The following is a 12,383-nucleotide window of genomic DNA, read 5'->3' as shown; positions in this document are numbered from 1 at the left end:
GAATCTCTGCACAGTTTAAAGCAAATGAAACCCTAGACACATTGAAAGTAACTATAGTAAGGGGTTTATTATGGCCTAACACCCATCGTTCTGGAGAACTAGAATTAAGTCTGAAAGTACAGCACTCAAGAGCCTGTTCACTTCTTCTTGGGCACTTGAGATAAAGTCTTCAAAAACATCTTGAAAATTCTGAGGTGCTATAATAATAGTAACTGCAGAATTAGCTGGTGAAAGAACCATCTACTGGAGAGTAAGCTCCAAGAAGGCCAGGAGTTTTGTATATTCAATGCCTAGAATAGTGCCCAGGATATAGTTGGTTTTTTATAAGTAGTTGATGTATGAACTCCTTATTGCCATATTCAGACTTAAATTGAAGAAAGTATGGAAAACCACTAGACCATTCAGGTATGACCTAAATCAAATCCCTTACAATTATACAGTGGAAGTGAGAAATAGATTTAAGGGACTACATCTGATAGAATGCCTGATGAACTATGGACAGAGGTTCGTTACATTGTACAGGAGACAGGAATCAAGACCATCCCCAAGAAAAAGAAATGAAAAAAAGAAAAGCAAAATTGCTGTCTGAGGAGGCCTTACAAACAGCTGTGAAAAGAAGAGAAGCGAAAAGCAAAGGAGAAAAGGAAATATACAGCCATTTAAATGCAGAGTTCCAAAGAATAGCAAGGAGAGATAAGAAAGCCTTCCTCAATGAGCATTGCAAAGAAATAGAGGAAAACAATAGAATGGGAAAGACTAGCGATCTCTTCCAGAGAAGGCAATGGCACCCCACTCCAGTATTCTTGCCTGGAAAATCCCATGGATAGAGGAGCCTGGTAGGCTGCAGTCCATGGGGTCGCTAGGAGTCGGACATGACTGAGCGACTACACTTTCACTTTTCACTTTCATGCATTGGAGAAGGAAATGGCAACCCACTTCAGTGTTCTTGCCTGGAGAATCCCAGGGACGGGGGAGCCTGGTGGGCTGCCGTCTCTGGGGTCGCACGGAGTCGGACACGACTGAAGCAACTTAGCAGCAGCAGCAGCAGCAGAGATCTCTTCAGGAAAATTAGAGATCCAAGGGAATATTTCATGCACAGATGAGCTCAATAAAGGACGGAAATGGTATGGACCTAACAGAAACAGAAGATATTAAGAAGCAGTGGCAAGAATGCACAGAAGAACTGTAAAAAAAGATATTCATGACTCAGATAATCACAATGATGTGATTACTCACCTAGAACCAGACATCCTGGAGCGTGAAGTCAAGTGGGCCTTAGGAAGCATCACTACGAACAAAGCTAGTGGAGGTGATGGAATTCCAGTTGAGCTATTTCAAATCCTAATGGATGATGCTGTGAAAGTGCTGCACTCAATATGCCAGCAAATTTGGAAAACTCAGCAGTGGCACAAGACTGGAAAATGTAAGTTTTCACTCCAATCCCAAAGACAGGCAATAGCAAAGAATGCTCAAACTACCACACAATTGCACAGATCTCACATGCTAGTAAAGTAATGCTCAAAATTCTCCAAGCCAGGCTTCAACAATACGTGAACTGTGAACTACCAGATGTTCAATCTGGTTTTAGAAAAGGCAGAGGAACCAGAAATCAAATTGCCAATATCCGCTGGATCATCGAAAAAGCAAGAGAGTTCCAGAAAAACATCGATTTCTGCTTTATTGACTATGCCAAAGCCTTTGACTGTGTGGATCACAATAAACTGTGGAAAATTCTGAAAGACATGGGAATACCAGACCACCTGACCTGCCTCTTGAGAAATTTGTATGCAGGTCAGGAAGCAACAGTTAGTACTGGACATGGAACAACAGACTGGTTCCAAATTGGGAAAGGAGTACATCAAGGCTATATATTGTCACCCTGCTTATTTAACTTCTATGTAGAATACATCAGGAGAAACACTGGACTGGATGAAGCACAAGCTGGAATCAAGATTGCCAGGAGGAATATCAATAACCTCAAATATGCAGATGACACCACCCTTACGGCAGAAAATGAAGAACTAAAGAGCCTCTTGATGAAAGTGAAAGTGGAGAGTGAAAAAGTTGGCTTAAAGCTCAACATCCAGAAAACGAAGATCATGGCATCTGGTCCCATCACTTCATGGCAAATAGATGGGGAAACACTGGAAACAGTGACAGACTTTATTTTCTGAGGTTCCAAAATCACTACAGATGGTGACTGCAGCCATAAAATTAAAAGACACTTGCTCCTTGGAAGGAAAGTTATGACCAACCTAGACAGCATATTCAAAAGCAGAGACATTACTTTGCCAACAAAGGTCCGTCTAGTCAAAGCTATGGTTTTTCCAGGGGTCATGTATGGATGTAAGAGTTGTACTACAAAGAAAGCTGATCGCTGAAGAATTGATGCTTCTGAACTGTGGTGTTGGAGAGGATTCTGAAGATTCCCTTGGACTGCAAGGAGATCCAACCAGTCCATCCTAAAGGAAATCAGTCCTGAATATTCATTGGAAGGACTCATGCTGAAGCTGAAACTCCAATACTTTGGCCACCTGTTACAAAGAACTGACTCATTTGAAGATGCTGGGAATGATTGAAGGTGGGAGGAGAAGGGGATGACAGGATGAGATGGCTGGATGGCATCACGGACTCAATGGACATGAGTCTGAGTAAACTCCATGAATTGGTGATAGATTGGGAGGCCTGGTGTGCTGCAGTCCATGGGGTCTCAAAGAGTCGGATATGACTGAGCAACTGAACTGAACTGAACTGATGAATTAAGGGATAAAAAAAGAAAAGAGGACACAGTGAATTCAAACTCTTTGTTATTGTTGTCGTTCAGTCAGTAAGTCGTTCCAACTCTTTTCGACTCCATGGACTGCAGCATGCCAGACCTCCCTGTCCATCACCAACTCCCGAAGTTTACTCAAACTCATGTCCATTGAGTCGGTGATGTCATCCAACCATCTCATCCTCTGTAATCCCCTTCTCCTCCCACCTTTAATCTTTCCCAGAATCAGGGTCTTTTCCAGTGAGTCGGTTCTTTGCATCAGGTGGCCAAAGTATTAGAGTTTCAGCTTCAACATCAGCCCTTCCAATGAATATTCAGGGCTGATTTCCTTTTGGATGGACTGGCTGGATCTCCTTGCAGTCCAAGGGACTCTCAAGAGTCTTTTCCAACACCACATTTCAAAAGCATCAATTCTTCTGCGCTCAGCTTTCTTTATAGGCCAACTGTCACATCCATACATGGCTACTGGAAAAACCATAGCTTTGACTAGATGGACCTTTGTCAGCAAAGTAATGTTTCTGCTTTTTAATATGCTGTCTAGGTTTGTCATAGCTTTTCTTCCAGGGAGCAAGTGTCTTTTAATTTCATGGCTGCAGTCACTGTCTCCAGTGGTTTTGGAGCCCAAGAAAATAAAATCTGTCACTGCTTCCACTTTTTATCCTTCCAATTGCCATAAAGTGATGGGGCCAGATGCCATGATCTTAGTTTTTTTTAATGTTGAGTTTCAAGCCAGCCTTTTCACTCTCCTCTTTCACCCTCATCAAAAGGCTATTTAGTTCCTCTTCGCTCTCTGCCCATAGAGTGGTAGCATCTCCATATCCAAGGTTGTTGATATTTCTCCCAGCAATCTTGATTTCAGCTTGTTTCTCATCCAGCTCATAATTTGTCATGATTTACTCTGCACAGAAGTTAAATAAGCAGGGTGACAATATATAGCCTTGTCGTACTGCTTTCCCAATTTTGAACCAGTTCTTTGTTCCATTTCTGGTTCTCACTGTTGCTTCTTGACCTGCACACAGGTTTCTCAGGAGGTAGGTAAGTTGGTCTGGTGTTCCAATATCTTTAAGAATTTGCCACAGTTTGTTGCGATCCACACAATCAGATGCTTTAGTGTTGTACAGGAGGCAGTGACCAAAACCATCCTCAAGAAAAAGAAATGCAAGAAAGCAAAGTGGTTGTTTGAGGAAACTACAAATAGCTGAGAAAAGAAGAGAAGTAAATGGCAAAGGAGAAAGCGAAAGAATACAGAGTTCCAGAAAATAGAAGGGAGAGATAAGAAGGCCTTCTTAAGGGAACAATGTAAAGAAATAGAGGAAAACAATAGAATGCGAAGACTAGAAATTTCTTCAAGAAAACTGGAGATATCAAGGGAACATTTCAACCAAGAATGGGCACAAAAAAGGACAGAAATGGTAAGGACCTAACAGAAGCAGAAGACATTAAGAAGAGGTGGCAAGAATACACAAGAACTACACAAAATAGGTCTTAATGGCTCAGATAACCAGGATGGTGTTGTCACTCACCTGGAGCCAGACATCCTGGAGTATGAAGTCAAGTGGGCCTTAGGAAGCATCACTACGAACAAAGTTAGTGAAGGTAATGGAATCCCAGCTTAGGTATTTCAAATCCTAAAAGACGATGCTATTATACTGCTGTACTCAATATGTCAGCAAATTTGGAATACTCAGCTGTGGCCACAGGACTGGAAAAGGTCAGTTTTCATTCCAATCCCAAAGAAGTGCAATGCCAAAGAATGTTCAAACTTCCATACAATTGCACTCATTTTAAACTCTCAATGTTTTTAATAGAGTTATAGGGTTGGCTTGGGTCTCATGTCCTTCACTGTGTTCTTTGAACTTGGTCAGTGACCTTCCAAATGTAAGCTGTAGTGAGGTTAGAGGTTATATACATAAAAATGCCTAGTACATGCATGCATGCCAAATCTCTTCAGTCTTATCTAACTTTTTGCTACCCTGTGGACTCTTGCCTGCCAGGCTCCTCTGTCCATGGGATTCTCCAGGCAAGAATACTGGAATGGGTTGCCATGTCTTCTTCCAGGGGATCTTCCCAACCCAGGGATCAAACCCATGTCTCCTCTGTTTCCTGCATTGGCAGGTGGTTCTTTACCACTAGTGCCATGTCTACTACATAGAGGTGCTCAATAAATAATTAATTTTTATAGGGAGATATATTAGGGTGATGGCAAGAATATACACTTTGGAATAGGACTAATTTGGATTTGAGTTGACTAAGTGAAGTGAAGTGAAATTGCTCAGTCGTGTCCGACTCTTTTCGACCCCATGGACTGCATCCTATCAGGCTCCTCTGTCCATGGGATTTTCCAGGCAATAGTACTGGAGTGGATTGTCATTTCCTTCTCCAGAGGATCTTCCCGACCCAGGGATCAAACCCAGGTCTCCTGCATTGTAGACAGATGTTACTGTCTGAGCCACCAGGGAAGTCCTGAGTTGACTAGGCAATCACCAAATCTCTCTGGGTTTTCCATATGTAATATGGAGATAACATCTTAGTATACAAAGTTGTTATAAGGATTAAGAAAATGTATGTGAAGCACTGAATGCAATGCCTGGAACATAAGTACAAACAGGAGCTATTATGCTAGTAGGTTATTTTCACTTTACTTGGCCCATCTTACTCCTCTGACCTATGAATGGATTGTGCATTATATACACCAGGCACATGCTACCTCGGGGCCTTTGCATTGGCCTGGAATGCTCTTCTCATAGATGTCCACTTCCTTCTAGTGAGTCTGCTCAACCTCACCATCTCAATGAGATCTACACAGATCTCCTTGTTTAAAACTGCATTCCTCCAGTCCCCTTACCCTGCTCAGTTTTTGCTCGTAACACCTAGCACCTTTTAACGTACATACTACTTTCTGTGATGTCATTTTTCATTTGCCCATTCACAAGATATAAACTCCAAGACAACAGGAATTTTTGTCTGTTTTGTTCACCAACACCTCAGTGTATAGATAAGTGTCTGACTAGGGTAGGCATTCAATGGATATTTGTAAAGTTATGTTGATTTTAATATATCCCCACTGAATTTTACACTTTTTAGTATGAGCCCATTATTTAGTTTGTTTACATGATTTTGAGAAATAATAACCTGCTTTCATCTGCATCTCTCAGTGTGGCCCATCACCCACATTCCATGAAAACAGCACCTCCTAGCAAAAACTCCAGGCACTCTGCCCAGTTCAATTTCTGGCTGTGTGAAGTTTGGAAACTTTCTTAGCTTCCCTGTATCTTGGTTGCATTACCTATAAATGAAGATAAAACAATCACTACTCCATAAAAATTGTGAGGATTTAATGAGTTAATGTATATGAAGGGCCTACCATAGTACCTGGCACACAATCAGTACACATGATCTATTGTGATTCTATTTATAAGACAGTGCAGGGCCCTCTCCCCACAGTCCTGCTTTGCAATTCTATTTTTCCCTGCTCCAGCTTTTACCTGTTACCCATCTGATCTGAAACTGATGAGGTCTCTTTAGCATCCACTCTCCCTTTTCCTCTACTAACATTTTTTAAGTGTTTGCCGTTAGGCCCAAACTGCTTTTAGAAGCTCCGGATAACACCCTGAACTAACCTATGCTTGGACTAAAGCTTAAATGTTTCAACAGTGCAATGCTAAGAAAAATTTCCCCATGGGAACAAAAGGGGAAAACTTCCCACAAACTGCTTTGTTTGACCTTAATTCAAAACTATTTTAATGCTATCATTGATCACCAATAACTTTCCCCATTTCATTTAAGTTTTTTATTTTAATGTAGCCTCCTTAACATCTTGGGTTGTATTATTTTAAACAGAAAATAATTTCAGTTCTTCTAAAATAATTGTTTTGCCTTGAAACTAATTAAGAATATCCCTAATATGTATATGCTCTCTGAACTTTATTCTGAGGCTGGAGAAAAAAAAATATCCTCTTTCTCCGAAGGGCTATGAGGTCTTAACCTGGGCTGTAAAGGCTGCCCAACCTCATGCCATCAGTCTCAGGATGGGGTGGGGGGTGGGAATCAAAGAACTTGGCTAAAGGTGTGGAGGTAAAAGGTCCAAAGGATTAAATTTCCGGCTCCCAAAATAACTCTGAGTATTCCTGCCACCTCCAAATCAGGCCCTGCACACTTCTTCATGCTGGCAGAGTGCCACTCTGCTGGCCCAATCCCAGGAGGCCCTGTGCAGCTATGGATAACACTCTATCTCCATGTGACAGCCCTCTTAGGGTAGCCCTAAGAGGCTGGGTAGCCCACTTAGTTAAGGATGGACATGCAACATGCATTTTCTCTGTTCTTAGACACCTAATCATTCTTCTCTTTCTCTAATGTTCACTCTCCTCCATATTTTTATAGGCTCCTGCAATGCTTCACGGAGAAGGCAATGGCACCCCACTCCAGTACTCTTGCCTGGAAAATCCCATGGATGGAGGAGCCTGGTAGGCTGCAGTCCATGGGGTCGCTAGAGTCAGACACAACTGAGAGACTTCACTTTCACTTTTCACTTTCATGCATTGAGAAGGAAATGGCAACTCACTCCAGTGTTCTTGCCTGGAGAATCCCAGGGACGGGGGAGCCTGGTGGGCTGCCGTCTCTGGGGTCACACAGAGTCGGACACGACTGAAGTGACTTAGCAGTAGCAGCAGCAGCAACGCTTAAGGACTGTTTCCAAGCTCAGTACTGGAAATGTGAGAACCATAATGTGAGAACCACTGTCATGATACCCTCCCCTCCCACCGCCCCCCCCCCAACATATCCACATCTCACCTGTACTATTTCCTGAAATTAGCACATGGTTTCACTTAAATGTTGAAACTTTTAAACTTTCATTTAAAGTTACTGTTTAAATTTAAGACCACTTTCCTTGCCATAAACAGAAGGCTCATATATAAATATAATTAAAACAAAAATATACAGTAATGGAATTTTAGTTGACTATGGCTGCTTGCTGCAGGCCTTGGGCCTGAGTCCTGCTCTTAGGTTAAGGAATGCTGGAGAAGTGTTGAAGAGACACACCAGCACCAAAGTGAGACTTGCTCCTTGAAACGGACTTGAAAGAGGATGGAAGAGAGCAACATTCTCATCTTATTTTTTAAATACCATGTATACGTAAAACGTAAGCATTTCCCACTTGGGAAACACTACTTTCAGGTTAGGCTCACAAAAGACAAATTTGTTGAAATCTAATAGGCCTCATCCCATTTCCCTCAAGTACTGAGTCACACTATTTACTAAATGTACTCAAAACCTTTTTGCACATCTTTTCTTATTGTTCACAGCGTTAGGTCAACCACCTGCTGTGGACTCTGCTGTGGATCGTGAGGCCGGTAAATGGGTCTTTGGATGCAGTGTAGCCCAAATCCTGACCCATCTCCGTTTTCCCGAAAAGAGCCTTTTCGAGGCTGAGGGTGATTTACCCAAGGTCACACAGAGGGTAGACTAATTTCTGTGTTCCTGCAGCCCAGAGAACAAGCTCTCTTGTCCCACGGGAGGCTTAATGTTGGGTTCCCCGGCTGGCGCTTGGCCAAGCCTCTAGCCTCCACCGTGTTGCTTGCGGTTGCCATGGCAGCGGCACACTGTTTCCCCGCCTCGTCTTGGTGACGTTTTGGGATCTGTGCCCAATAGGAAAGCAGCTCCGCGTCAAGCACCGCCTTTCGCGACGGCCACGGCCTTTGCGGCTGGGAGACAAGCGTTGACAGTGCTGGTCAGGCTGGCTCGGGTCGCAGCCGCGGCGAGTTACATCGTTTGCTAATCTGTCCGCGGACGCCGCTGCCGGAGACAGGGCCAGGATGTTCGGGATGCTGAGCAGCAGCTTTGAGGATGATCCCTTCTTCTCGTGAGTGTCGGGGGCGGGAGTCCGCGGTCGCCCGGGAACTCGGAGATCTTGAGAGGAGCTACTGTAAGGGGAAAGTCAGTTAAAACGCGAAAGGAGAGAGAGAATTCGGATGACTCTAGGAGACCGTTTGAGGAAGACTCGCGGGGCGTGAAAGGGAAGGGAGAAGAGGATATAGGGGCGTGTGAGGGAAAGGAGAGGAGGATTTGGAAAGGAAGAGAAATTTGGGGGCGTAAGGTGGGGAGAGGTCTATGCAGACTTCCCCGCCCAACCGACCCCCGTGCGAGCTGCTTTTAACTCGGCCCGATTTCGGGTACCTGGCGCCCCCTAACCTCTTTGCCTCTGGCGCTCAGAGTCCCGCCTTCGCAGCTGCAGAGCCTTTGCAGGGGATGGTAACTGCCTCTCGGTGGAACTTCTGAAGAGAATTATACTTAGAGGGCCCTTTCCACACCTGCTTCTACTCCAAAAGAGAGGCAGGGAATATTTAATAAGATGGCAAGTTTTCGAAAAGGGAAACGTTTTCTAAAATAGTATTTTCCATAATATGTGTTTATAAGAGCATTGGAGAGTTTTGCCGTCTCTCCCTGGAAGTGGTTGGAAGTTGCCAGGTGCACGGTTTGTTTCCTTTCTTGATTTGTTACAAAGGTAGCCTTGTTTGGAAAGGGACTCCTCTTCCTATGAAAAGTGCAAGTAGGCAGGGAAACAGAGGCTGCATTTAACACCTCAGGTGAACAAGTGCCAAGCCCAGTGCAAGGTTTCAAGTGAGATACTGTGATGTCTAAAGAGGAAGCCATCCAGAGAATAGTTATTATGATCTAGTTTTCTAGGGTTTCCTGGGTTTTGTATTTTCTATAGTTCTTCCTTTGGTGGTTATATAAAAGTGTAACACAATCTAGTTGGATCCCTAAAACAGGAAGGTTTGTGTTATTTTTTTACCCAAGTGTTTTGCCAGTTTGAATTTTGACTTGCAGTCGTAATTTATTTTGATCACTTAAATTCTCTGTGCAACTTGATCTGTTTAAAAGGTTGAAATGTTGCCAGTTTACTACATAGATTTGTTTTTAAAAGAAAATATTATATTGGCTTAAATGTAATAGTACTATATTAAAACCAAATAACATAATGGTAATAACTGAGAGAAAATTAACAGTAGAAAAGATGAAATTATTAGTGTGAAAAAACAATTATTAATATTTTATTCTAAAGGTTATTCATTATAATTAAGGGGTGTACAGTGCAGTGTTAGTCACTCCGTCGTGTCCAACTCTTTGCAGCTTCACAGACTGTAGCCTGCCAGGCTCCTCTGTCCATGGAATTCTCCAGGCAAGAATACTGGAGTGGGTAGCCATTCCCTTCTCCAGAGTATCTTCCCCACCCAGGGATCAAACCCAGGTCTCCTGCATTGCAGGCATGTTCTTTACCATCTAAGCCACCAGGGAAGCCAAAGAGTGTGTGGGCTCAGGTACATTTATCATATTGTTTTAGTTAATGTGGTTAGGAGCAGTTGCGACATTTATGAACAATGTCATTTTAACAGATTTCAAAGTTTGTATTATAATTTGCTCTTTTAAAAGCCTGTGAGAGTAGGGACTAAATATATCCATAGTTTAGTTGAGCTGTTGAAGTGGTTCTTACGTAATTGTGACCTCAGTACAATGGGCGGCAGTTAAGATTATGACAACTTTTGAGTTGTATTGTCTTGATTATATCAAAAGAGCAATGGCCGTAACTAAACTAATGTATGATTAGTACTTTCTTTAAAACATCTCACAAAAGTGTAATTTAAACTCTTGGATGCCTTTTTCTGAGCAAAGGCAATGAACCCAAGAGGCAGGGTCAGAAATAGTAACAGAACACAAATAGTAGGCATACATCAAAGAACACTCTTGCCCTGCACTGAGGATGGGTAGGAGCATCAGTTACATGGCGGTAGGTTTTCAGTCGTCATTCTCTGTAGCCGTCTTCAAATCCAGGCAGCCATACCATAGAGATTGGGGATAAAATTAACTTTATAAAACTGACTTATTTCTTTGCTCCACAATTGGTAATATAGAGAGTAAAAATAATTAGAGGAGATAAGAAAGAGAATGTGAGTTTGTATTTATTTCAAGTAAAAAATTAAATTTTATTTATTTTCAAGTAAATTTTCAAGTAAACTTCAAATATTTATTTCATTTGACTCACCCCTTTTACCCGAACCCCAAACAAAATGAATATCCATTACTTAATATGTCAAGCGTAAGGAATTGATAAAGGTGATTGCTGCTGCTGCTAAGTCGCTTCAGTTGTGTCCGACTCTGTGCGACCCCATAGACGGCAGCCCGCCAGGCTCAGCCATCCCTGGGATTCTCCAGGCAAGAACACCGGAGTGGGTTGCCATATCCTTCTCCAATGCATGAAAGTGAAAGGTGAAAGTGAAGTCGCTCAGTCGTGTCTGACTCTTAGCGACCCCATGGACTGCAGCCTACCAGGCTCCTCTATCCATGGGATTTTCCAGGCCAGAATACTGGAGTGGGGTGCCATTGCCCATTCTCCGGATAAAGGTGACAGAGTCATTATTAAATCATCCACTGACCTTAAGGAACACAGAGGGGGTTCCATGCCCTGTATCTTTTATATAAATATTATCCCTATTGCTCACATTATGTGTCTGGTCATTGGGTTGCCTGGTGGCTATTTTAACTTCTGACATGTAGAAAATGTTCAAGAGATACTATTTAATGACAATCTAGCATCTTTTACTCTCTGTCTTGTAGTTAATATGGTATAGTTGATTGTTGGATTGCTGAAACTGATTGCATTTGGTCCCCAATTTACAGTGGTTCCACTTAACATTTTTCAACTTGACGATGGTGTAAAAAAAATACACATTGAATAGAAACCATACTTTCAGTTTTGAATGTTAATCTTTTCCCTGGCTAGTGACATGGGATATGATACTTTCACAAGGTGTGCAGTAGCAGGGGTAGCAAGCCTCAGCTCCATCAGCCACGAGATCATGAGAGTGAACAACCCATATGCTTACAGGCATTCAGTTTTTCACTTTTAGTATAGTATTCAATAAATTACATGAGGAATTCAATACTTTATTACAAAATAGGCTTTGTGTTAGATAGTTTTGCCCAACTGCAGGCTAAAATAAGTGTTCTGAGCATATTTAAGGTTTAAGGTACACTAGACTAAGCTATTGGAGAAGGCAATGGCACCCCACTCCAGTACTCTTGCCTGGAAAATCCCATGGACGGAGGAGCCTGGTGGGCTGCAGTCCATGGCATTGCTAGGAGTCGGGTATGACTGAGCGACTTCACTTTCACTTTTTACTTTCATGCATTGGAGAAGGCAATGGCAACCCACTCCAGTGTTCTTGCCTGGAGAATCCCAGGGACGGGGAACCTGGTGGGCTGCCATCTATGAGGTCGCACAGAATTGGACACGACTGATGTGACTTAGCAGCAGCAGCAGCAGCAGACTAAGCTATAATGTTTCCTAGCTCAGGTGTGTTAAATGCATTTTCTTCAGGGTTATTTTCCACTTCTGATGGGTTTATGAGGATGTAACCCCATTACGGCTTCCCACGTGGTGCTAGTGGTAAGAAGCTACCTGTCAACAGAGGAGACGTGAGAGAGGAGGGTTGGATCCCTGGGTCAGAAAGATCTCCTGGAGAAGGACATGGCAACCCACTCTAGTATTCTTGCCTGGAGAATCCCATGGACAGAGGAGCCTGGACGGCTACAGTCCATGGGGTCACAAAGA

The 12,383-nt window shown here is 42.8% G+C and overlaps 1 protein-coding gene across 4 annotated transcripts in view; it reads left to right on the top strand.

The window, feature by feature from the left end:
• Positions 1-8,464: 8,464 nt before the first annotated feature.
• Positions 8,465-12,383, top strand: part of MLF1 (myeloid leukemia factor 1) — a 31,697-nt gene continuing 27,778 nt past the window's right edge. For 3 of the 4 annotated variants that reach the window (XR_011464803.1, XM_070374142.1, XM_070374159.1), the window contains exon 1: positions 8,466-8,633. Coding sequence is in view for 3 of the 4 variants with exons in the window: in XM_070374142.1 (XP_070230243.1) it covers positions 8,587-8,633 (47 nt within the window). In the remaining variant the exon portion in view is untranslated. Of the gene's footprint in view, positions 8,634-12,383 lie in introns of all 4 variants that reach the window. The other variant, XM_005907363.3, reaches the window with a different exon arrangement.

This window comes from Bos mutus, chromosome 1 (assembly GCF_027580195.1).
Source record: "Bos mutus isolate GX-2022 chromosome 1, NWIPB_WYAK_1.1, whole genome shotgun sequence".
Taxonomy (NCBI): Eukaryota; Metazoa; Chordata; class Mammalia; order Artiodactyla; family Bovidae; genus Bos; species Bos mutus.
This window is presented reverse-complemented; position numbering and strand designations above follow the sequence as displayed.